The following is a 24,920-nucleotide window of genomic DNA, read 5'->3' on the forward strand; positions in this document are numbered from 1 at the left end:
GCCCCCACCCCCCCTTTTACACTGCTGCTACTCTCTGTTTATTATCTATGCATCTTTACTTTAACTCTACCTACATGTACATATGACCTCAATTACCTCGACTAACATGTGCCCCGCACATTGACTCTATACCGGTACCCCATGTATCTAGCCTCGCTACTGTTTACTGCTGTTCTTTAATTATTTGTTATTTTTATTCATTTTTTAATTAACACTTATTTTTCTTAAAAGCCGCTTTGTTGGTTATGGGCTTGTAAGTAAGCATTTCACTGTAAGGTCTACCTGTTGTATTCAGCGCGTGTGACAAATACAACTGTATTTGATTTTATATATCGTTATATAACACGTCATTACGTCGCACGACGTCACCACGTGATCTTTTGTCACTTGTTTTGGAATGGCTTCCTGTATCTTCTCTTTTCACGCGCTCTAAGAACATGGATTACTGTTTAACGCTATTAAACCCTTTTTTTAAGAACTACCATAGAAGAGGCAATACACCTAGAGAAAGATACAGGGCAATACAGAAACGGAAAAGAGAAACCTTCAATACGAACTTAAAATGTTCTTATTCCAGTTACCAGAGGTTGTGCTCTACCACATTATGTCATATTTGGAATACAAGTCTTTGAGTCGACTTTCTCAAGTTTGCAAAACAATCTACCATTTTGCAAATCGTGACGCCGTATGGAGGAAGATAGCAAAAGAGTTCATAAACACTGGAATTACACGACAAGGAGCAGATGTGTAAGAAATATTGTTTTATTCGTACAGTAAGTAGGGTACAGTGGTCGTTTCATGATAAGCATCATGACTTCCCAAGAGTTGTTTACATCTACTTCCACGCGGCTTGCTACAGTTGTTGTCATTCACACCGCTATCCTTCTTGATGCAAAGTTATGCATCACTGTAGTATGTACTGCATGGGCTATAATGTTTCAGCATGGTGCCCAAGGAAAACGTGTGTGTTGTAAAAACGCATACAGATAGCCTCGTGGTTACTTGCTATAGATATCTGAACGGCGTTTACAAATAAGTTGTAGCTGCATAATAACGCATTCCTTATTGCACATAGTCATGGTGCTACATAATCCTGAGAAGAATATCCTCGGCCAATGACTGCAGTTATGTTGACATCACGACACTGTTTCTCAGGATACATTCATTGTATGAAATATATATAGCCTATTTCCCACTTGCTGCTGTGGAAGCTGAGTCTGACTGACTGGTCTAGAAACACTGGTCCCACTTGCTGCTGTGGAAGCTGAGTCTGACTGACTGGTCTAGAAACACTGGTCTAGAGAACCTAACATTGTGAATTGGACCTGAGCCATTTGGCATCACTGCCTTCTCCCCCAGCACAGCTACTTATGCCACAGTGACAGCCACTCTTATCAAACCATGGGTCTCCTTTGAGATGCAGCCTAACAGCAGTGTAAATAAACTTGGTAATCCTGCTGAGCGCTACAGGACACCACATCCCACAGCTCTGTGAGAGAAGCAGGCTGTTTCCTCCAGCCCACATCCAGCCCCTCTGGCACAGGCCCTCTGAACACATGCGAACACATATGCTAATGTTCTGGACGACAGTGTTGGGTTCAAGTATGACAATATGGGTCTATTTGAGGCCTCCTGCTATTCCTTGTGATATTCACATCATATCTGCTAATATACAGCACGCAATGCTGTAATTCTACGCCCTTTGGGCATTGTTTGTGTGCATTGTCCGTTCAGAGGTTTTATTTATGTGGTGTTCTTCAGGGGTTCTAATTGTGTCATCACATCACTATCCATGTTACAGGTATCCCCACATCCCGCTGAAGGACAGAGTGAAGGTATCTCAGAACTGGTGCCATGGGATCTGCAGAAAGGAAGTCATGCTCAAATGGAGGATTAAGTGAGTGTGTTTGAGTTTTGGCATCATGGCACCACAGTGTAGTTTCAGGAGTTTCCCTAATCTCTCTCATCTCTTGCGCCACTGAACACACGACAGGGATTGGCAGGTGAAAGTTTAGGGAGAAAAAATTGCAAAAGAGGTCCTCAAGAGTTATTGTTAGTTTTTTTAATGAAGCTGTATACAAGTAAAATGTATTAAACATTGGAAAATGGTTGCTGAATAGCTTATAGTTCTAGATGTTGGGGCTGAAAAGCTCATTAGGAGTACCAGTAAGCACTATCCAGAGAGTCAATGGTTGGCTTACAGTCTATCCTTAGATTACCATTCACAAGGTTTCAACTAGAGAGAGGATCATGCTCTCCTTTTAGTCATTGTGCCACCTCAATCTGTTGAGTTCAGGGTGATTGGGGAGGCCAGGTCATCTGATGCAGCACTCCATCACTCTCCTTCTTGGTCAAATAGCCCTTACACAGCCTGGAGGTGTGTTGGGTCATTGTCCTGTTGAAAAACAAAATGATAGTCCCACTAAGCGCAAACCGGATGGATGACGTTTCGCTGCAGAATGCTGTGGTAGCTATGCTGGTTAAGTGTGCCTTGAATTCTAAATACATCACGGATAGTGCCACCAGCAAAGCACCATCACACCTTCTCCTCCATGCCTCATGATCCATGCAAAGATCATCTGTTCACCTACTGCGTCTTACAAAGACACAGCGGTTCGAACCAAAAATCTCAAATTCGGACTCATCAGACCAAAGGACAGATTTCCACTGGTCTAACGTCCATTGCTGGTGTTTCTTGGCCCAAGCAAGTTTTTTCTTCTTATTGGTGTCCTTTAGAAGTAGTTTCTTCACAGCAATTCGATCATGAAGGCCTGATTCACGCAGTCTCCTCTGAACAGGATGTTGTGCTTCTACACCTACATTGCTTGCTGTTTGGGGTTTTAGGCTGGGTTTCTGTACAGCACTTCGAGATATTAGCTGATGTACGAAGGGCTATATAAAATAAACTTGATTGATGATTGATTGATTGAGATGTGTCTGTTACTTGAACTCTGTGAAGCATTTATTTGGGCTGCAATCTGAGGTGCAGTTAACTCTAATGAACTTGTCCTCTGCAGCAGAGGTAACTCTGGGTCTTTCTTTCCTATGGTGGTCCTCATGAAATCCAGTTTCATCATAGCGCTTGATGGTTTTTGCAACTACGCTTGAAGAAACTTTCAAAGTTCTTGAAATTTTCCACATTGGCTGACCTTCATGTCTTAAAGTAATGATGGACTGTCGATTATCTTTGCTTATTTGAGATGTTCTTGCCATATGGACTTGGTCTTTTACCAAATAGGGCTATCTTCTGTATACCACCCCTACCTTGTCACAACACAACTGATTGGCTCAAACGCATTAAGAAGAAATTCCACAAATTAACTTTTAACAAGGCAAACCTCTTAATTGAAATGCATTCCAGATGACTACCTCATGAAGCAGGTTGGGAGAATGCCAAGAGTATGCAAAGCTGTCATCAAGGCAAAGGCTGGCTACTTTGAAGAATCTCAAATATAAAATTGATTTTGATTTGTTTAACACTTTTTTGGTTACTACATGATTTCATATGTGTTATTTCATAGTTTTGATTTCTTCACTATTATTCTATAATGTAGAAAAGAGTAAAAATAAAGAATAAATCCTGGAATGAGTAGGTGTGTCCAAACTTTTGACTGGTACTGTATGTCAGAGTATTTTCCATTATTTGATTGTGTGTTCCCCCTACAGCTTGTTGCCATGGATACAGCTAGACGGGGATGTGCTGTATCTGTCTCAGGCTGCAGACATCGGAGCGTACCATCTGAGGCCGGACACGGGGAGGCTCCAGCGCAGCCCCATGGCTCTGTTCTCAGGACACCTGGGAGACGTGTGTCGATTTGCTGTGACTGACACACACCTCGTTAGTGGAGGAAGGTAATCAGCAGTAATCACCTTGACTCAAACTCCTGAAAGGAATAATATCAATGGTTGAAGTTCAGTCTATCATGTTGCTTCAATACTCACTTGCCATTCTTACTGTGTACATGCTTCAACTAAAGGTCATAGAAGCATCATCACTACTGCAGACCCACGGCCATAGAAGAACACTCTCAGTCAAAGATATCATATTCCACTTAATGTACTCATGTCTGTTATAGTGAACTATTATCTGCCTCTTTCAGTGATGGTAAGATCCTGGTGCACCACAGGAGGAATGGGTTCTCTATGGAGTACTCAGGTCACAACCAGGAGGTGAATTGCCTGGACTGCAGAGGAGGACTGATCGTCAGCGGCTCCAGAGACAGAACAGCCCGGGTGAGACACACTAATATTCTAGCACCCATTGTGTCAGTTTGTGTAGATGATACTGGCTGACATAGAGCTCCACTGTAGTTTCACATTGGGTGGCAACCAAAGTGTGTGTCATATGCAAGCTTGGCGAATAAATTGAAATCATTAACTCTGTGTGTTCCACCCTGGCTGCATTTACACAGGCAGCCCGATTCTGATCTTTTTTTGACTAATTGGTCTTTTGACCAATCAGCTCTGAACAAGATCTGATGTGATTGGTCAAAAGACCAATTAGTGGGAAAATATCAGAATTGGGTTGCCTGTGGGAACGCAGCTTCTGTGGCGTATTAGGGTGTACTGTCAACCACAGACAACTATGGTTTTATTGCATTTGCAATGGTTTTAATGTTAGTATTTTCTTAATGTTTCCTTTTAGATTTGGACTTTGTCTTCCAACTGCCCCAGAGACACGATCCCTATGAACGACAGGGTGTGGTCTGTGGCTATTAGTCCCACACAGAGGTACGTAATGTACATGCCTAGAATGTCCCAAAACAGTCAAACAGCTACACTAACATCATACATGAGTGCACAAAAGGTAGAGTCCTGCCCCCCCGGACAACCCCCATCAGTCAGTATGACACCCTGACTTCAGTTATGCCATTGGCATGAAGACAGTTGTCAGCCACCGGTTTGGGTGATAGTTGAGTTTGGGGCTAGATTAACCTGAGGGGAGGGTTCATTGTCCTCCGTTACTGAATAGGACAATATTTATTTCCCTCAGGTGGTCTGGGGAACAGTGAAAGAGGGATCGAGAGAGGTGAAAAAACAGGATATCAAGGCAAAGCGGGGTTGCCTTCATAGGCCCTTTGATTGCTCAGCCATGTAGCTACACACCCACACACTTAATGATGCTCACACACACGAAAGCAAGCACACGCGCACATACATACACACACACACGCGAGTGAGCACACACACACACACACACACACACACACACACACACACACACACACACACACACAGGGACACCCTTAATGACACACAGACGCACAAGGCTGTAACAGTATCCCTGCTTCACCACCTGCCCCAGACCGGCAGGCAGCTGATCCGTCAAACTGGCCTTAGCGCCGCAGCAGAGTGGAAACACCATGAGTCACAGCAACAAAGGGCAGCTCTCCTCGGCTGACAGGTCCCTGGTCAACTCTGTTCAATTCAGGCAATCAGAGACACCATCATCTTCTGGGTGGATTGTTCATGCATTACATTTCCATGAATTGACTGGAATTTATTCAGGTAGACCTGGAAGACTGAAACTGTAGTGAGACTGGCTGTTTCTGCTCGTTGACCCCCGCCATACATTCATTCGGTATAAACTGAACTTCACATGCACACTTTTATTGTAGAAACACACACAGCCACAGACAGTATGAACTCACTCGCTCGCTCTGTCACACACACACTCCTTCAGTATATATTACTCTCACACAGACACACACATTCACGTTGAGCCCCGGTGGCCCTGTCTGCTCAGCCAGAACTTTAGATCTGAGAGTATGGGGCGATTATCCACATCATTAATTCTCCAATTTGCTGGCTGAAATAGCAGCCGTGCCTCAGCCTGCTGCCCCCTCATAATGAACCTGCTCCTTCTACACACTGACCAATGACCTGGTTAATTAATAGACCCCTGGAACCGAGGTGTCAAGTCGCTGACAAACCTATAAGCCCACCTATCCCCTTGCAACCTCATCACTCCTGGAGCTAGGAGGATACAAGGAGAGATGTCATCGCTTAGTCAGTGCTTTGCCAAATATTACATGTGATGGCACTGCCAATTAATTTTAAATGATTGCATGACACAGGTCTTGTTAATAAGGAAATGGCTCAAAATCAATCTAATAACCTAGCTCTTTATGGTAGACCTTTCCACTCTACCAACTGGGTCGCATGACCCAGGTGCTATCGTTTACCCATTAAGGGTCAGTTAGGGGCATTGAAAGTTTTAGTTTTATCTCGTTTTAAATGACAGTTGAAAGCGACAGGGAGCAAAATGGTGGAAGCAGCATGTTTTTGATTTGGTGGGGGGGGGGGGGGGGGTGTGTGCAGTGTTTTAAATGTAATTGTCCCTGCTTCACGCTCAAGGAATCTAAAGAGTAGAGAGGGGGGGGGGGGGGGGTGCAGCAGGAGACGGGGCTGGTGGGCTGTGGGAGATCAGCCTACCATGCTACTGCTAACTGTAGTGTTGGTACCGTACTGTAGCTACAACTTTAGGGCTGCTTTTCTAAATGTTACATTTGAGTCCTGTAGCAGACGTTCTTATCCAGAACCACTTACACTAGTGAGTGCATACATTTTCGTACTGGTCTCATTTGGGAACCGAACCCACAAACCTGGCGTCGCACGCGCAACGCTGTACCAACTAAGCCACACAACAATATCTGTTATGCTGTCATGATATTGAGTGCGGCACTTGCAATTTGAATGCGCCTCAAGAGGAATATAATTTTTTCGCATAGAACAGGCTGAACAATTGAATAGGTCAACTATTTTACTATGGGGTTGTCTGATTTTGCTGTTTCTTACTTTTGTTGTTAGCTGTGGAAAATTAAATGGGGTCAACAATTTTTCATTAGATCATTCAAATAACCAAAAGGTACCGGGTCTCAGCTTTGCCTGGCTCTCATTTTGATCGTACTGTAGGTGCCTGGTCTCAGGCTCGGCGGGACCCTGCCCAATTGAATCCCTGCTAACCATATCCACTTTTGTGGTCGGTACTACCACAACTATACTGATATTACCCAATGGCAGTGTTTGCCCTATATTAATTTAGCAGCGGTGGTATGATAAAAAATCTATACATCTTTTTGACCATGGGCATTACGATCAGGTCATGTGCAGCTGCACTCTGAATTGATGATTACTTGTGTGCTGCAAGCTGTGGGCAGGATTGAAATAAACCCTAACCAAGGGAAACGGTTACGGTACCCTTCATTCCATGACACACCATTTTTTCCTCTCATTTCGCAAATCGCCGTTTTGGACGAGACTGACTTTATGATCAAAATGATCTTATTTACACTTTGTAGTAATTTCGGACTCATATCGATGCCACATAGGCCGTTTTCAAAAAGAGAAGTTGCTTTTAAAGGCAGACACTCTTTAGAACTTTAAAATGTTCTCTCCCGCCCCATGGCAAAATGTGTAGAATTGCAGGAAATGAGCTTTAAAACAGCAAAATTTTGTCGCTGCAGCCAAGAGAAGACCCTCTAAAATGTTCAGTCGGAGACAAATGCAGATGGGCAACACCATGCTCCAGCCTATTTATTTAAAGCCGCTATGCTGCATCAGTTGGGCTGCAAATTTAAATGCTTTTAAAGGGAAAATTATATTTCAGATGGTGTCATTCATTTTGGAGTAGAATGTCCTTCTACCAGAAATGACCTTCTCACAGTCATTCTACAAAAAAATCTCACGGGACCCCCCCCCAAGCAGCAAAAGGAATCCCCCCGCTCTGCTACACTGCCGCTGTCGCTGCTTTTCTCATATTGACCCTAGTGTTCAAGCTGTGGGCGGCGAAATGTTCCCCTCTCTTTATCCTTCCCATTCCCCCCTTTCTCTGTAATCTTCCTCTCATGGTGTCCCTCTTTTTCCATCTCTCTCTCTTGGGTTTTCCAGTAAATATCATCTCAAAGTCTATTAAAGGATTACAAAGAGGTGTATTGTGGCTGCATTGAAATGCCAATGCTGATGCGACTCCGTGTTGGTCCCTGCCTACTTTGGGCGAGATTGATCCCAGCAGTAGATCTGGCCCTGGTCCTTTCTTTCATGCTTTTCTCAATCGAATGTCTTTCCACACCACGCTGTGTGATACTGTATCTGTCCCAAGGCCCACCTCATATAGGCTACCTGGGGTGGCAGGTAGCCTAGTGGTTAGAGCGTTGGGCCAGTAACCGAAAGGTTGCTGGATTGAATCCCCGAGCTGACAAGGTAAAAATCTGTCGTTCTGCCCCTGAACAAGGCAGTTAACCCACTATTTATTATTTGTATTTATTATTTAAAATATGGCACATGGTTACTGGAATAGGACTTGGCTCTGTTGGATCCATGTCCTAGAGGTTTTGTCATTGACTAGCAATTGAGTAAGAGGGGTCGAATCCGGTCTTGACAGGGACAGACTTACTCCCCAACACTGTACCAAGACTACACATTAGATATGAGGACTTGCAGTATTAGTGAGAGAGGATGAGGGTGGACATGGGTCCAAATACTGTCTTTTCCACTCTCCCACCATGTCTCTATCTCTGTCTTTCTCTCTTCCTCTCTCCCTTTCTCACCCTCTCTTTCCACTCTTGGTACAGTTTCTTTGAATTATAAAGAAGCGGGCAGGTGGTTAGTAGTTGACTGAGGTGTTTCCTGCAAATAGGCTTGAGCCAACAAGACCGGACAGGTTGAGGAGCGCTGGAGCTGTCGTGGCAGATCACACTGTTCGATGGGAGAGAGCATGGAGTCACGACTGATTGGATTTCGTACCATATGTTGTTTTATTGAGTGATGATACTATTTATTGCTGCTCTGTAGGAAGAGTAAGGAAATGGTCTAGGAACAATGTAATGAAAGCAAGGTTTCTCCCTCCTAGGGAATTCTTGCCATTGTTACCTGTGTTTTTATTGAGGGTTTAAGTCTGACTCTTTGTTACAAATATGGGCTCTTTGAAAAACTGCAGCCATACAAATGCAATTTGATAAATTGATTGGCTGGAACTCTGGTGTTAATCGGATAACTGGGTGATTCTCATGAAACCATTCTATGTTGCTATAGTTTATCCATAAATCCTAAAAATGTTATATTAGTTGAAGTTTACATTAAACTATACTATTACTACTACTTTATTACGTACAAACACAGAGTCTGTGGACATAACGTAACACTTTTTCAAGTTCCTGTAAAAACTCCAATCAGATTTTAAATAAAGTTTTATCCACCCGTGATGCATCATCTAGAGGAGTAGTAGAAGTTAATTCCTTCGCTTATATGCCTTCAGAATGAGGTTGTTATTCTCAAACACCCCCCTTTACCCCGCTTGGCCTTCTCATTACTGAAATGGCTAAAAAGCTCAAATTGGGAAAAAGACTTACATTTTATAATAATTTTATGATACAATTTTAAATATGTGCATTTTCAGTGTTATGTTTAACTCGGGCCTTTTCATTAGGGGAGCAATGTTAAAAAGATGATGAATTGATTTCTTTATTTCTTTTTTGGACTGTTGCAGTAATGAGAATTTTGTGGAAATGGTGGTAGAATGCATAATATCTGATCAAAAAAACATAGTAATAATTATGAAATAGCTAAGTACAGATCCTAATCTCAGTGATCCAAGATATATACATTTTTTAAATAATTTAAAATGACACCTGAGAATTTTTTGAACAAATTTTTGTTTCGTGAGAATGACCCAACTGTATTTCCATAAGAGATTCGCCACAAAAGCTGTCACTCACACACCCAGAGTATCACCTGTGTGCATGTGTTACAGGGTTAGCAGAACGGAATAGCCAATAACAGACCACTCCAAAGAACCAATTAGGGTTTGACGCTCAGTGTCAAAGAGCCTATGAGATCAATCCATTTCTCAGTGCCAAAATGCAGTTACACAATGTATGTCGGCAAGATTGGGGGGGATGGAGGGGGGTTATACTGACCACTCGTAAAGGGGAGGGGGCTGGAAGCCACTGGAGGGAGAAGCTACCCTGAGGAGAGGTGAGAAAGGGGTGCTTTTTCTGGGTTTGTTTTGTTTAGAATTCCTCAAGCACAACTACAAAGATGTTGCAGGGGCAATGCCTTTGAACGTTTCCAAAGAAAATTATTGTTGGATAAACCGCCCCGATTCGCCACTTTCTCACCACGAAGGGAGGCTGACCTCTGACCTCTAGTATCAAAGTACAGGGAGACGCCCCCCCCCCCCCCCCCCCCCCCCCCCCCCCCCCGATTTTACCCCCACTGCTCTGCCCCACTCAACCGCAAGAAAAAGCCTGAAATTCATGTCTTTCTCTTTCGTCTCTCACAGGCTGGGCCTGTGGCTCAGGAGTCAAGAATTCAATTAGTTAAAAAAAGAGAAGAAAAGAGAGAGGCTGCAACAATGCAGCGATAAGGGGCAGAATGTGCGTTCCCACACGCTAAATACAGGGCGCTTTCTCTGGGGCCCACAGAGCCGGAGGACCCGCACTGCAGGAGGCAAGAATAATCACAGCTCCTCTGAACCACTCATTATACACACACACACACACACACACACACACACACACACACACACACACACACACACACACCTGACACCCACATTCCACAGACATACGGTACCTCAAATTTACACACAGGCACTCCTAAGCTACTTCAAACACATACCCATGTGCCCACCTCATACACACTCACACGCGCGCACACACTGCTCATAGTCATTTTACAGACATACACATACTAGCACCTCAGACATACCTGACAAACACACACATACACAACTCACACAGGCCTCTCATTACACACCACCTCATACAGGTGTTCCTCGGGTTCACTTGCTCTACCTGAGAGACTAGGCCTGCTGTTCAATGTACAGAATGGAAACAACACTACTCATGATCGACATCATGGCATAAATTGGGTTAATGATACAACTGCCCAGTCAACATGGGTTGGTATATCAGATTCTGTTATTGAATTAATTAATTGTGTTCTATCAACATTGAAATATCCCTCTTCTCGTCGATGGTCTAGGTTTAATTGATTGTTTGTTGAAAGCATTGATGTTTGTTTTGTTTCTTTGCACACAGACATCAATTTGCCAACATGGTTCAATGGATGTTAGTTCTTATAATCCAGTATCCTAATGACTGTTGCTCCTTTCATGTTTCTGAGTGAGAAGAAGATGAGTGACAAGGTCTCTGATCATTCAAGGGAACCGGAGCTGAGCTGACACATACCACAATGAATGAATCCTCATTTGTGTCTGTCTATTGGTCCTCAGCTGGTAGAGCATAGCATAGTTGGTTCGATTTCCGGGACCACCCGTACGTAAAATGTACGCATGCACGATGACTGTAAGTCGCTTTGGACAAAAGAGTCTGCTAAATTGCATAGTCTATTGTTGTAATCCATTATAGAAATCCACTAGACTCATAATCGACATCATCTGAACTTTAATGTTTAGCTGTTGTTAGTTGGAGGATAGCCGTTAGTATAGCGAGACCGGATGGTGTTTTGTGTTTTCAATACATGGTGGCGGGCCGTTCTGTTCCGTTCCAGCCGGCTGAGCAGAACAGCGCAGAGGGGCTGTGTGTGGAATGTCCTGGTGCTGTCCTGGTGACCTCAGACAGAGGGGACACAAACAGAAGCCAAAAGGGCCAAGGGGGTGGGGTATTGGGGGGGGGGTCTTGGCGAGCCCCTGCCATTGTCCCCCTCCCTGCTGATATAAAAGCATCATAACCCTTTGAGCTCAGACATATTTAGAGAGCAGATAAAAGCACTTTTTACAAACTAGATACACGGCGGGCACAAAGCCGGGGGTCAAGCGCAACAAATTAACAACCTCTTTTGCCTAGAGGGGGGGAGGGGGGAGGAGAAGGGGGGCAGGGGGCATAGCTAAATCGCCCCTGGAGTCCATCGCCATGCCTCTACATTCCCAGCGCCTGCATGGTCTGTGTTCATCTCTGCTATTTAGCCTATTCTTCTGTAATTGGCTGGGGTTTAGTTTAGATAAATGGTGACTTACTTGTTTTGCTTGGAGTATTGTTGTTTGTGTGGGATTCTTTGAATTTCACGAAAGTGGTGTCAATCTTTGGCAAAGGCGAAAGAATTGGAGTCAGGTCAAATGTAACATTTTATTTTGATGTCAGATAGCCACATATCCCATTTTAAACAGTAAGCTTTACTTTTTTGTATTTTGCAATACGCTTCACTTTTCTATTTTGCCATAAGCTACAATAGTGCCAGGAGAAATTCAACTGACAGTGCGTGTCTGTCACCCTTGTCTCTCAGAAGAATAAACAGTGCAAGACTGGAGTGTAGTTGTTCCATTTGGTGTAGTACAGCTGTTTAGGTAGTAAGCTGAACGTCCTACACATGGAAATTGTATCCTTTTGTAGTGACTAGTGGTGCAAGCCAAATGCTAAAGCCAAACTGGTGGCTTAGAATGTGCAGCCCGACACCAAAGAACACCACTAACCCACAGGCTGTAGAATGGACATATCATTAGAACACTGAGTCAAATTCTGCTTCCTAAGTCCATACATTTACTTTCTGGTGTTTGACACTAAATGTACTTTCTATGCGTTTGACTTTCGGACTTGATTTACTGTGGTTTGACTCCAAGCAGGTTCGAATAGGTAACTTTTTTCATTTCTAAGGAAAACAATTGGAGAATCCCCTATTAACTGAGAAATAATTCTCATAACATGTCATTTGTTAGACTAGATTCCTAGACCAGGCTGTTGTTCACCTCTTTGTTAGGAAACTAGAAGTGATTTTGGGGCTGAGAATGGGGATGGGTTAACAGAAGTGGAGCGTTTGCGGTGGTCTTGGGAAAGCGTGGAGCGCCCTGTGCGGTCAGCTTGTTGATTTGGAGCTAACAATGTTGGTACTGTTGGGCTCTTCTCCCAGCAGGGGCTCAGTGTGCGTGCGTGTTTCTGTCTGTGTGTAATTATGTGTGTGCGCTTGTCTGTGATTGTGTGTGTGTGTGTGTTCATTTGGCTGGGTTCCCAATGGGGGCTGAGTTAGTTTGTGTGACCCTGCCACACAGCCCCTTAGATAATGCAGCCAGCTGATGAGGTTACCCAAACGGCAGCAGAGGCCCAGCATGTCCTTATAATGAGGAGTGGACTGGGAAGTAGAGGGAGAGGGAGAAGGTTGGGGGGCTAGAGAGATGGGGGCGATTTCAGGATGGGGTGCATCTCAGGGAGGTGATTGGAGGGTGAGGGGTTTTAGGGAGGGGGCACCTGTCCCACATCAGGCGAGAGAGGCTTTGACCTTAGCAGCTATAATATCAGTGAGTGATCTGACCCTAGATCAGGCCAGTGCTCAGGAGGACAGAACCGGTTCATTGTATGTCTGTGCTGTGTACCCCCCTTCCTACCCCAGCAGAGCAGAGCCCAGTGAGGGGTGAGTAATGTGAGTAATGGAGAGTAATAAGGGCCAGGCAGCGAGTGTGACCTTAACCCTATTGTATCTTGTGTCACCAGGGTTCAGAGGTCATACTCGCTGAGGGCCCGCAGCCCTGATTGGACCAAATGAGTTTACCCAACACTAATTAACGGGGGCTTCGCTAACGGGCCTCTCCCCTTAACGGGCCTGACAGCTGCCCCTGTGCCTCAGTACACCCTCCCGTGCCCCGCTCACGCCCCTCGTTACCCCTGTCTCAACGCCAAAGCGCCTCCACGCCACCCTTACCCCATTGCCAACCCCACCCAGCCGTCAGAGGAAGAAACGCCAACCAAACCACCCACCACTGCTTCAACACAGTTATCTGTCTACTTCTCTGTCCTTCTCTCTGGCTATTCTATCCCGCTGTTTTTCATTTGAGATCTGCCGTGCTTTCTTGAGATTGTATGCGAAAGCAGTTGATGCTGAAACTGTGAAGTAAAACGGAAAAATAGTAAATGAATAAGTGGTACAAAAGAAAGTAAAAAAATAATCAAATGGTGGTTGTGCCCCAGGGTGTTGGACCTTCCCCTGTCAGTCAAACCTGCAGGAGGCCCTAAGCCTCAGACCTGGGCAGAGCTAACAGAAGCCCCCCTACTGCCCCTCTCCCCTTTGGCCCACCCCACCCTCTACACACAGACCCTACTACACCCCTCCATCCCCTCCTCTCCTTTCACCCCTGTCCCTCCCATGCATACCTAGGCCACTACTTCCGACCTGTCAGTCCAATCAAAGGAGTGTTTTAGTTTCTCCTCTTTTCTCTCTCACCACTGAAACAATAAACGTGTGTCTCTGACCGGAGACTGTTGAGGGTGTCATGCTTTAGCTTTGCCCTTTGAGGTGTCTCAGTATTCCCAGTTTTCCTAAATGTTCCTCTGTTGTCTCCTCCACAGCTCCTTCGTGACTGGCACGGCCTGCTGTGCGAACTTCTCTCCACTGCGGATCTGGGATGTTGAAAGGTAACTAACTACACAACACACACACAGATACACTCCACTGATTCACACAGACACACCACTTACTACACACACACACACACAACCCACAAACAACAGTACACCATGACCAAGCATCTTAACTACATTCCTATACAGTATAGAAATTTAGAGTTGAGCTCTTCATCGTCCACCAGTAGTATTCCTACCAACCCACTTCTTACCAACCCAAGTATTCCAAGACCTCCCATCCTAGCCCATCTGTCAGTATAACTGATCACGGCAGTGAAAGTGGAACCTGGCTGTAATGATAGTTGTTGTTTCATCATCCCGTCTAAAAGCCTTTGCTTTGAGAAGTTCAAAGGGTGGCTGGGAGAATTCCTGGCACTGAAAGCCCAAGCTTAAACCTGATACAGCCCTGACAGGCCGCTGTAATTCCCAGCTTTACCTGCCGAATTAAACCTTCTGACACGTCCCGGGCCGGACAGAGAAAGGCGCTTCCTGCTCCAAATGACATGGACATTTGAGCTGGGGAAACGGGGGAAGGGAGGAAAGGGAGGGGAAGTTATTTGTGCGTTGCAGGTGTTCCGAAAATATATTGAAACAGTGTACCAGAGCTCGTTCTTGCTAGAAAACATGAACAACATGTCCTTGTGTAGTATGTACATGTAGTATAGTATTCAGGTATTGTGGTTTGTGTTTTTTTCTCAGTTTAGGAGTAAATATTTTAAGTCCCAATCCTGAAAAATCGGATGTCTTTGCTGTAGTATGATGATTGGGACAAGTGGCCTGGCTGATCTGTGTCCCCCACTGTGACTTCCTGTCTGTTAATCAGCTGAGGTACAAAAAGCGGTCTGGGAGAGGGCAGGGCACATACTGTACACCGATGACGGCAGGATGAGGGTTATGGGGGCACTCTGTGTGTCTGTAACTGTCGCTTATTTCCCATATCTCAGATGCACGTGCGCACACACAAACACAGACACAGACACACACACACACAGCAACCCCACCACACACATAGAGCACATATTCAACCTCTCCAGACACACCACCATCACGATCCACCCCCCTCCACCCCAACCTAAGACTACCAGCAGCATCCCAACCCAACCCTGTGCATTAGTGCGGCCACAATCCCTTTGACAGCAGACACTTCAGAGAGAAAAGATCACAACCAAGACACTGTTACACCTGCAGCACCAAACATAGCCAGTAAAGCAGCTGAGTGCATCAGGATCTGAACAAGACAGGAACCACAACATATGGCTGATTCCAGAAAGGACTTGTCATCCGATGGTGGAAAATAGTGGCACAGGATGTGACTGAGATCAAAGATGCTGATGCTCAGGTCATGGACTGCCACTTTCTTTAAGAGAGGGAAAGAGGTGGAGAAATATAGATGGAGAAAAAGGGGAGAGAGGGAGACTAGGGGAGGAAGAAAGGGATGAGTGTGTTCTGTCTGTGTTCTTTATGTGATTCATCTAGTTTCACAAAACAACTATTTTACTCTTTTAATTATTTTTCAAGAAATCGTGCCCTGAATGAAGCATGTCCTTGTTTTATGACAGACGTGGCGTTATTCTATAACAGGCTCATTAAAAATCAGTTTCTCTTTGTTGACCCTTCTAAGTGTTGCCATGCAAAACCAGAACCTTCCCACTTATGTGGGGCAAAGGAACCTTGACCATTCACCCATTGTGGCTTTGATTTTAATTTAATTTAACACATTTCTTTTTTCTCCCATTGCAATTAATTCTGTGTCTTTTTCATCTCGATAGCACAAAGCCTATGATCACCCATACAGAGGGATCCCACACAAGTGGCGTTTTTGAGTGCACCCCAACTTTTCATGGTGCCTTCGCTCATGGATAAACAGGGAAAAAGCATCAAAGAACCCCAACCATCCCTCCGAGATTCCCGTCAAAGGGTCCCCACAATCGCCTGGCAGATTCCTGGCATTCCTCTCTGAAAGCGGGGGTTAAATGTCTGCGTTGGGAGGTCGCTCTGTTATACAAATTGCACGGGCATTGTTTTTGGAGAGAACGCGTGTGACATTTAAAGGTGGCCATTGTTCTGCCCGTACATTCCTGCCCAGTTCTGTGTCCCGCGGTTCTCCCAGCTCCCTGAGTCCCCACTGTTTGTTTTAGGGTCTGAAAACCCCAGCAGGACTCTTTCTCTACCTGTCTGACATCCTTTCAGAGGAGTGGCTGTTTCCCAGCGCGGACGTCCCCAGGCCCAGTTTAGACACCAGACTTAACCTTACAAGAGCTCTCCCACCCATACTGCTTTTCTATAGCCCCCCCTCCCCGACACCAAGAGAGAATCCCCTTAGCTTCTCCTGTTTAAAAGTCTGTAAATTCGTTAATGGTTCCTTTCACAAACTGGCTGTGTATATATGTGCGAGTGTGTGTGGCCCGAAAGCCAACCTGACTCCTGCAGTGAGACCAGACAGGCTTAAATCAGGACTAACTAATTCTCCCTGTGTATCACAGACAGTCACTTCTCTCATAACAGTCAGTCAGTCAGTCCCCCCTATGGCGGACAGTCAACTCACCTTCCAAAAGCAATTCAGTGTTGGGCTTTTATCTCAAATTCTCACTATTTATTAACCCGAAAACCAATTTTCCACTCAGACAAACATGAGCATTCAATATTTTATTTCAGTCGAATTTCAGTTCATTTCCTCAATTACTGGGAATGTGATTTGCCTCATGTCAACCCCATATCACAGCTAGTTAAGTCCCACATTCTGGCTCATCCAGGGTCAGTGGCACAAGCTACTCTGTAGTTTGAGTGGGGTCACAGTCACAGAACATTGATGTGAGAGCAGCAGTTCCCTCTCTCCACTCTCTGGGGTATACTACCCATGTGATCTATCTCCCAAGTGCACCTTACTGATCTCTGAACTCCCACATGTCCATATTGTAGACATCACCCTTGGTGACATGCAATCATTTGCTCCTTTTTTTGTTTAGCACTTTGCACTTTCACCTTTTGTATTTTCTCGAACATGGATTAAATGAAGTATATTTTTGCATTTCGGCCTCCTTGGGTTTTTCCTTTTCATGGTTTGAGTACGACTACCTTTTCGTTACAGATTTTTTCTCTCTCACGCACCAGCCACTATTCATCCTAGCTGGAGCGCACACCCTCATATTGCCTTTCGACATGCAATCAAATCAGCGACAGAATAGTATTAACTAACTTGTAGTAAATAGTACCTGTTTTTATGGATCTAGTAGCATCTTAAAAAATATATATACAGTTGAAGTCGGAAGTTTACATACACCTTAGCCAAATACATTTAAACTCCGTTTTTCACAATTCCTGACATTTAATCCAAGTAAAAATTCCCTGTCTTAGGTCTTAGGATCACCACTTTATTTTAAGAATGTGAAATGTTAGAATAATAGTAGAGATAATTATTTATTTCAGCTTTTATTTCTTTCATCACATTCCCAGTGGGTCAGAAATTTACATACACTCAATTAGCATTTGGTAGCATTGCCTTTAAATTGTTTAACTTGGGTCAAACATTACGGGTAGCCTTCCACAAGCTTCCCACAATAAGTTGGGTGAATTTTGGCCCATTCCTCCTGACAGAGCTGGTGTAACTGAGTCAGGTTTGTAGGCCTCCTTGCTCGCACACGATTCTTCAGTTCTGCCCACAAATTTTCTATTGGATTGAGGTCAGGGCTTTGTGATGGCCACTCCAATACTTGACTTTGTTGTCCTTAAGCCATTTTGCCACAACTTTGGAAGTATGCTTGGGGTCATTGTCCATTTGAAAGACCCATTTGCGACCAAGCTTTAACTTCCTGACTGATGTCTTGAGATTTTGCTTCAATATATCCACATAATTTTCCATCCTCATGATGCCATCTATTTTGTGAAGTGCACCAGTCCCTCCTGCAGTAAAGCACCCCCACAACATGATGCTGCCACCCCCGTGCCCTACGGTTGGGATGGTGTTCTTCGGCTTGCAAGCCTCCCCCTTTTCCCTCCAAACATAACGATGGTCAGTATGGCCAAGCAGTTCTATTTTTGTTTTTTGGACATTTCTCCAAAAAGTACGATCTTTGCTCCCATGTGCAGTTGCAAACCGTAGTCTGGCTTTTTTATGGCGGTTTTGTAGCAGTGACGTCTTCCTTGCTGAGCGGCCTTTCAGGTTATGTTGATATAGGACTCGTTTTACTGTGGATATAGATACTTTTGTACCTGTTTCCTCCAGCATCTTCACAAGGTCTTTTGCGTTGTTCTGGGATTGATTTGCACTTTTCGCACCAAAGTACGTTCATCTCTAGGAGACAGAACTCTTCTCCTTCCTGAGCGGTATGACCACTGCGTGGTCCCATGGTGTTTATACTTGCGTACTATTGTTTGTACAGATGAACATGGTACCTTCAGGCGTTTGGAAATTGCTCCCAAAGATGAATCAGACTTGTGGAGGTCTAAAAAAAAAAATCTGACGTCTTGGCTGATTTCTTTTGATTTTCCCACGATGTCAAGCAAAGAGGCACTGAGTTTGAAGGTAGGCCTTGAAATACATCCACAGGTACACCTCCAACTGACTTAAATTATGTCAATTAGCCTATAAGAAGCTTGTAAAGCCATGACATCATATTCTGGAATTTTCCAAGCTGTTTATAGGCACAGTCAACTTAGTGTATGTAAACTTCTGACCCACTAGAATTGTGATACAGTGAATTATAAGTGAAATAATCTGTCTGTAAACAATTGTTGGAAAAATTACTTCATGCACAAAGTAGATGTCTTAACCGACTTGCCAAAACTATAGTTTAAGTGGTTGAAAAACGAGTTTTAATGACTCCAACCTAAGTGTATGTAAACTTCCGACTTCAACTATATATATATATATATATATATATATATATATATACACCACTTTCTGGTGTATGATGGAGTCCTAGCTATTCTACAGTGACTCTAACATGTGACGGTATTGACTCATCCCTGTGATTTCACAGACTCACGAATGTGACAGGCTACATTCGGACAGACTCAGGTACGTATGTGACGGTAATGACTCGTCAGGTTTATTTCATAGACTCAACCATGTAACTTTCCACTCAGGCATGCTTTGGACCAGACTCAAGTATGTGATGGTGTGGACCCAGACATGAGATTGTCAGATCACACAATCAAGCCGCAGCTCAAAGGCAAGCGGCAGCCGCACTAGCAGATACAGTCCTTCTGACAGATTTTATGGTTATGCTCCGTCCTGTAATCTTCCTGAGGCTCATAAAAGTGGTGACCTAACAATTTGAGAATCCCGGCTGTTCTGCTGCTCGCCATCCACCGCACAGTGCTATTATGGCTTTAAGTTCTCGACGCAGATGTGAAGACCGCTTTCAGGGATCTGGGTTTTTATCGTCTCACCTTGGTGTTTGACATTTTCAGAGGGCCACGAAGACCTTCAATGCAATCAGCACAATTGGGTTTGTCTGTGAGACATTGTATTTAGATAATGACTTGATTGGCCTATTGCCTTGTCGGTTGAGTGGTGTAGGGGCTGTCTATAAGACACATATGAGTCAATTATTCACGTGTGGCTTGAGTGGTATAGGTGTTCTTTGTCCGACATGCGTTAAGCTCTGGGTTTTAGCAGTAAAAAGAAAATGAGGGATCGGTACCCCACACAGACACATATCCCAGAGAGAGAGCCCCATCACGGACTCCCCATTGGCCAGGCTTAGACCCCAGCTCTGAGAAAGCTCTCGTCCAATAAGACGCCACGTGGGGAAAGCCCTCGTCCAATAAGATGGCCCCCTGGGGTGAGGCTAGCGGATTACTAGTCTGCCCCTGGTGTTTGGAGCAGTGGGGGCACGAGCGAGAAGGGGGAGGGAGTGCGGTCACCAGGGCCAGTGGCCTCCTTTAAATGGTTGCTAGGGAGCAGGTATCAAAGGTCTGCGAGTAACACACAGTCACGGTCATGGAGGGAATTAAACCGCAACAAAGAGACAGTTATTCTGCAATAATCCGCCCTGCGGAGGGCAAGTTATTCTCCAAGAATCAGAGCCGCCGAGTGGGCAGCCAACGGAGGACTGTGATCACAAGAGCATGGTACTGCCCATACACACACCTTACACATCCTTTGTGCATTCATACAACACAATGTCTTCTCTCTCTCATTCTCTCTCGCTCATTCTCTCTCACACACACACACCTCACCATCCTGGTGTTGTAGCGTGGGGGATCCCTGTAATCAGTCTCAGAGCCCTCTCCCAGATAGAGAGGTGTTGACTTTGATCTCCTCTGGGTGGTCTGGAGCCAGTGGGATTGGGAATATAGGGATGGAGAGAGAATGGTAGTATATGGGAATATAAAGATACACACAGAGAGCTTAGTGGTGTATCAAGGTTCAACCACTATAAAGACCGAGACAGGTGAAAATAGTGTTTTATCCATCTCACTGTGGGTTAAGGTGAGTTATACCTTACATCAATGAGTAGGGGCTCCATTTAGTATTCATGGTTGCTTAGGGGCGTAAGTGAAAACTGCACATCCTCATTTGAAGCATTAAGGACATCCTGTATTGGACATATTAGTAGTCAGTAGCCAGCAGGCATTTATAGTGTTGATACAGTGTAACATGCCTGTGATCTTAGGTGCAGAACTTCCCCTGAACTGTTTCTGTCTTCATCTTTCTTCTTCTTACTTTCTCCCTATTTCTCCATCCTCCCTCTCCCTGTCTCTCAGGTGTGAGCTGCTGTGTTGTCTGGGTTCAGAGTTCCGTCGGGGTGCAGGTGTGTTGGATATAGTCTATGAGTCGCCTGTCCAGCTGCTCACCTGTGGCTACGACACCTACATTCGCTCCTGGGACCTTCGCCTCAGCCCCAGGTACACCGTCAATCAGTCAGCCGTCAGTCAGTTAGTCCATATATTAAGCTGTCAATCAATCATTTTGTTCGTATTTATGGATAAATTGTCAAAATGTAGATTCCGGTCAAGCATTATGATTGGCAGAGAGGCGTTCTGAGCCATACCAAAACAAGAATAACATCACGGCTACATCATACACATCTACACACACGTGCTATGAGTCAACACAGCACACATTACAGCACTAGCAACACAGTCCAATCATTCCCCTCCCTTCCATCTTCCAAAAAGAAAGAGCACAGTATATTCCAACCCAGTCCAATCTGGGCGGTAGCTGAATGATGCGGACCCTTGCACATTTCCATGACAAACCAAGCAGGGTCCTGCTATCAGAGGGGAGGGTGCCTTTTATTTGGGTGCGGTGTGTGTGTGTGTGGGGTGGGGGTGGCCTGGGTCAGTCAAGTAACACAAATAAGAGCTGATTGTCAGTTAGCTCTGGGGAGTTGAGCGGGGGGTTGGGCTGGGAGGGGTGTCCCTCTTTAGACATCAATAATTCACACACACAGCACCACCAGGAGGCTCCCTGGGACAGTGAGGAGGTGCAGGGTGTCTGGACCTTGGATTCCCGCTGAAAGCAGGACTTTGAGTCCCGCAGACGCCTTGAGTGTAACTGACCAGCGGACAAAAACACATGCCCAACACACACACACACTTTGTTCTCTGTCTGAAATACAGTGTTGTCTCTTGTTATGGCTTTATGTTGTGTGGTGTTGTTGGGATGTACGTAGTGTCTTTTATCAGGTTGATCGATCATCTCATGGTCTTGTTGAATATGTGAGTTTTGTGTGTTGGGTCATTTCGTCATCTTTTTGGTGTTGTTTCTTTGTATTTATAGTGTGGCTTTTTGTAATTGGGTCATGGCAAATAGTTTTCTCATGAAATGTGGTATTGTCTTATTTAGTTATGTTTTTGTGTCGTGGCTGTGACATTCTCTGGGTGAAATGGTCAGTGTGTATGCATTTTGTTCACAAACTGTTGCATTCTCACCTCGTCCGACTAACCACACACCACGTCGGCTATAGGTTTGGCAGAGAGAGGGAAAAAGAGGGAAAAAGAGAGAGAAAGAGGAGTCAGCCCAATTGGCCTAGTCTACCTCATGCACTCGTCTCAAATTGTCCCAGAAAAACACACTCCGGGAAACCGACACAGCTCAAACTCTCTCAGACACACACAATATTATTTTATGTCTTTACCTCAAATGCCAAGACAGGCAAAGTAGACTTGTGATGGCGACCCGCCTTTGAGTCTGGTCGAATCGGAGCTATATTTGTCTATATCTGGTGTCTCTCAACCCTTTAAGACACACTAGCTAGGTTTTCATCCAATTTGCGATCAGCTTTTGTGTATATTCTAAAATATGCATTAAAAGAAGTGCGTGTTCCCACCAGAAGTGTTTCCATCAGATTGACTTGTTGTGGATAAAAAGCTGTGCGTGGGGATGTAGTGCACATTAAAAGCACTTTTGTGTTTGGTTTCTAAGTAGCGAATAAAAATGTGAAGTTCATTGTTTTTCCATAGCGTTTTCTTTACCGATGGCTTTGTCACAAAAACTGTTGAGATAAATAGCAAGCTTTCCCAATCTGGTTTCTGCTCATGCTTTCTAGTGTAGATAACTGTTTGCTGATAAAGTCAACAGGGTAGGTTAAACGATAAGAGAAAGATAATTTTTTTGGTCAATAATGTTAGCCCAGTATAGCACCGATCATTATGTCACCAGCATTCAAATAATACCCTAGATATTTATTGGAAATTTGCATGAAGCTCGTCACACACTTACAACCACGATGTGAAGTTCATCATAACTTATTTCATCTGCCTATAAACTCTTCATGCATTTCCACGTGGTGGCTATAGGCTACAATGTATACATCACGTTTTCTTTGACATCATGGTTATTATATCAATAGTTGCTCATAACAGTGTTTCCACCACAATTGTCGCAGAATGTATTTATTGTCTAGCGTATTGTTTCGAGTTGGCATTAGCTAATTTGTTGGCAAAATCTCCTGTTTCCATCAGGCCTGCCGTGAGTTTTTTTTTATGTGTCAGGTAATTAATTGGTTGGATGGAAACCTGGCTAATTACAGTGAATTGAGCTTGCACTCATTGGATTGCTAAAATGAGGACGAACAGACTGTGTGTGTGTGTGTGTGTGTGTGTGTGTGTGTGTGTGTGTGTGTGTGTGTGTGTGTGTGTGTGTGTGTGTGTGTGTGTGTGTGTGTGTGTGTGTGTGTTTGTGTGTGCAAGCCTGTGAGTATGTGCGCCTGTGTGTATTTGCGTATGTGCATACGTGTGTGTGTGAGAGTGACTCCAGACATCTCTGCTGCCCTTCTGTCTGCTCTCGGTCCCTGTGCATCACTTATTGATGAGGCTCTAATGGATGATCGATCTCTATTGGCAGAACCCCCAAAATAGTTCCCCTACCACCATCTCCTTCCCCACTGCAAACCCAGCCAGCGCGCCAACACCCCAGCGCCTTTCCGTTAACAACAGATGAAGTTTCAGCATCCTCACAAAACGCACGCCAACATACAAAATGTAACTTCCTCATAACATGCACACATACATTTGCCGCCTTTAAAATTCTTCAGAGTACACTCTCCTAAATCCAGTCACACTCTGCACTGTTTTGCAGTGGTCCTTTTACCATAGCTCATCAACGTTAGTTGAACAAAATGAATGCTGTATTGCTGTCATGCTGTATTTCAAATGAAACGGATGTCTACTTTTTTTCAACATTCTCTGATGTCATTTCCTCCTGTCCCAACAGGAAGTGTGTCATGGAGTGGGAGGAGCCTCACGACAGTGCCCTCTACTGCATCCAGACGGACGGGAATCACATGATTGCCAGTGGCTCCTCTTACTATGGCGTCATTCGGACGTGGGATAAGCGGCAAACCCGCTGCTTAGAGGTGTGTGTGTGTGTGTGTTGTGTATGGAATCAAATGTGTGTGGGTGAGTGCCATTTATGACTGTTGTTGTCCTTGCCACAGATGTTCCAGCTGTCCTCTGCTGTGAGTAGCCCAGTGTACTGCCTGCGTTTCAACACCTCTCACCTGTACGCTGCCCTCGCCACAGCACTGCACTCTCTTGACTTCAAACAGGGCCCCCGGCCTCGCAGATAACGCCCACTCCCACAGACAGCTGTTAGGATTTAAAACAATAAATATATGTTTTTGACAGTGTGTGAATGGCTTCATTCTCTGTAATAACTGGAACTCTGAGCTACAAAGACCATTGGGAATGTCCATGCATGAAATATCAAATATGGGGATACGCCAGACTGATATCAACATATTAACCTCTGCCAGGGCAACACAGATCCTGGACTAGAGGGCATGCAATAACCTGTTGTTACAGGACTAATCCAGTGGCCTGGAGGCCCACAGACACACACAAACAGGCTAAAGCCCTAACCTAGATAAGTCTTCCATTGATGAACACACAGGGAGGTGTTTCCACTTTACACTTTGAGTGGCTGTGGGTTCTGCCATTTGCTTTGAGGGGATAAAACCATATTAGCCACTGACAGTTACATAGAAACACAGTGTTTGGGTTTCCATTCATTTGACCTCAACACCTGTGATCAGTCAGTTTTATGGATTGAAGTGTTTGAGCTTAGAAAATCCACATCTTATAATGTAAGGATTAATTTGATGGACAGAGATAAAATAT

The 24,920-nt window shown here is 44.6% G+C and overlaps 1 protein-coding gene across 1 annotated transcript; it reads left to right on the forward strand.

Annotated features, from left to right (window-relative positions):
• Positions 1-392: 392 nt before the first annotated feature.
• On the forward strand, positions 393-24,425 carry fbxw4 (F-box and WD repeat domain containing 4). Its single transcript, XM_038960470.1, has 9 exons — positions 393-747; positions 1,802-1,897; positions 3,667-3,852; positions 4,101-4,233; positions 4,646-4,731; positions 14,298-14,363; positions 21,063-21,203; positions 24,016-24,157; positions 24,239-24,425. Exons 1-9 carry the CDS (start codon positions 563-565, stop codon positions 24,368-24,370), a joined length of 1,167 nt encoding a protein of 388 aa, XP_038816398.1. The 5' UTR covers positions 393-562; the 3' UTR covers positions 24,371-24,425.
• Positions 24,426-24,920: the final 495 nt, after the last annotated feature.

The sequence above is a fragment of the Salvelinus namaycush genome, chromosome 22, assembly GCF_016432855.1.
Source record: "Salvelinus namaycush isolate Seneca chromosome 22, SaNama_1.0, whole genome shotgun sequence".
Lineage (NCBI taxonomy): Eukaryota > Metazoa > Chordata > Actinopteri > Salmoniformes > Salmonidae > Salvelinus > Salvelinus namaycush.

Coding starts and splice junctions, on each gene's coding strand:
- fbxw4 (XM_038960470.1), top strand. CDS start 563: ATGTTCTTATTCCAGTTACCAGAGGTTGTGCTCTACCACATTATGTCA. Junction 748..1,801: donor ACACGACAAGGAGCAGATGT/GTAAGAAATATT, acceptor TCCATGTTACAG/GTATCCCCACATCCCGCTGA. Junction 3,853..4,100: donor CACCTCGTTAGTGGAGGAAG/GTAATCAGCAGT, acceptor TGCCTCTTTCAG/TGATGGTAAGATCCTGGTGC.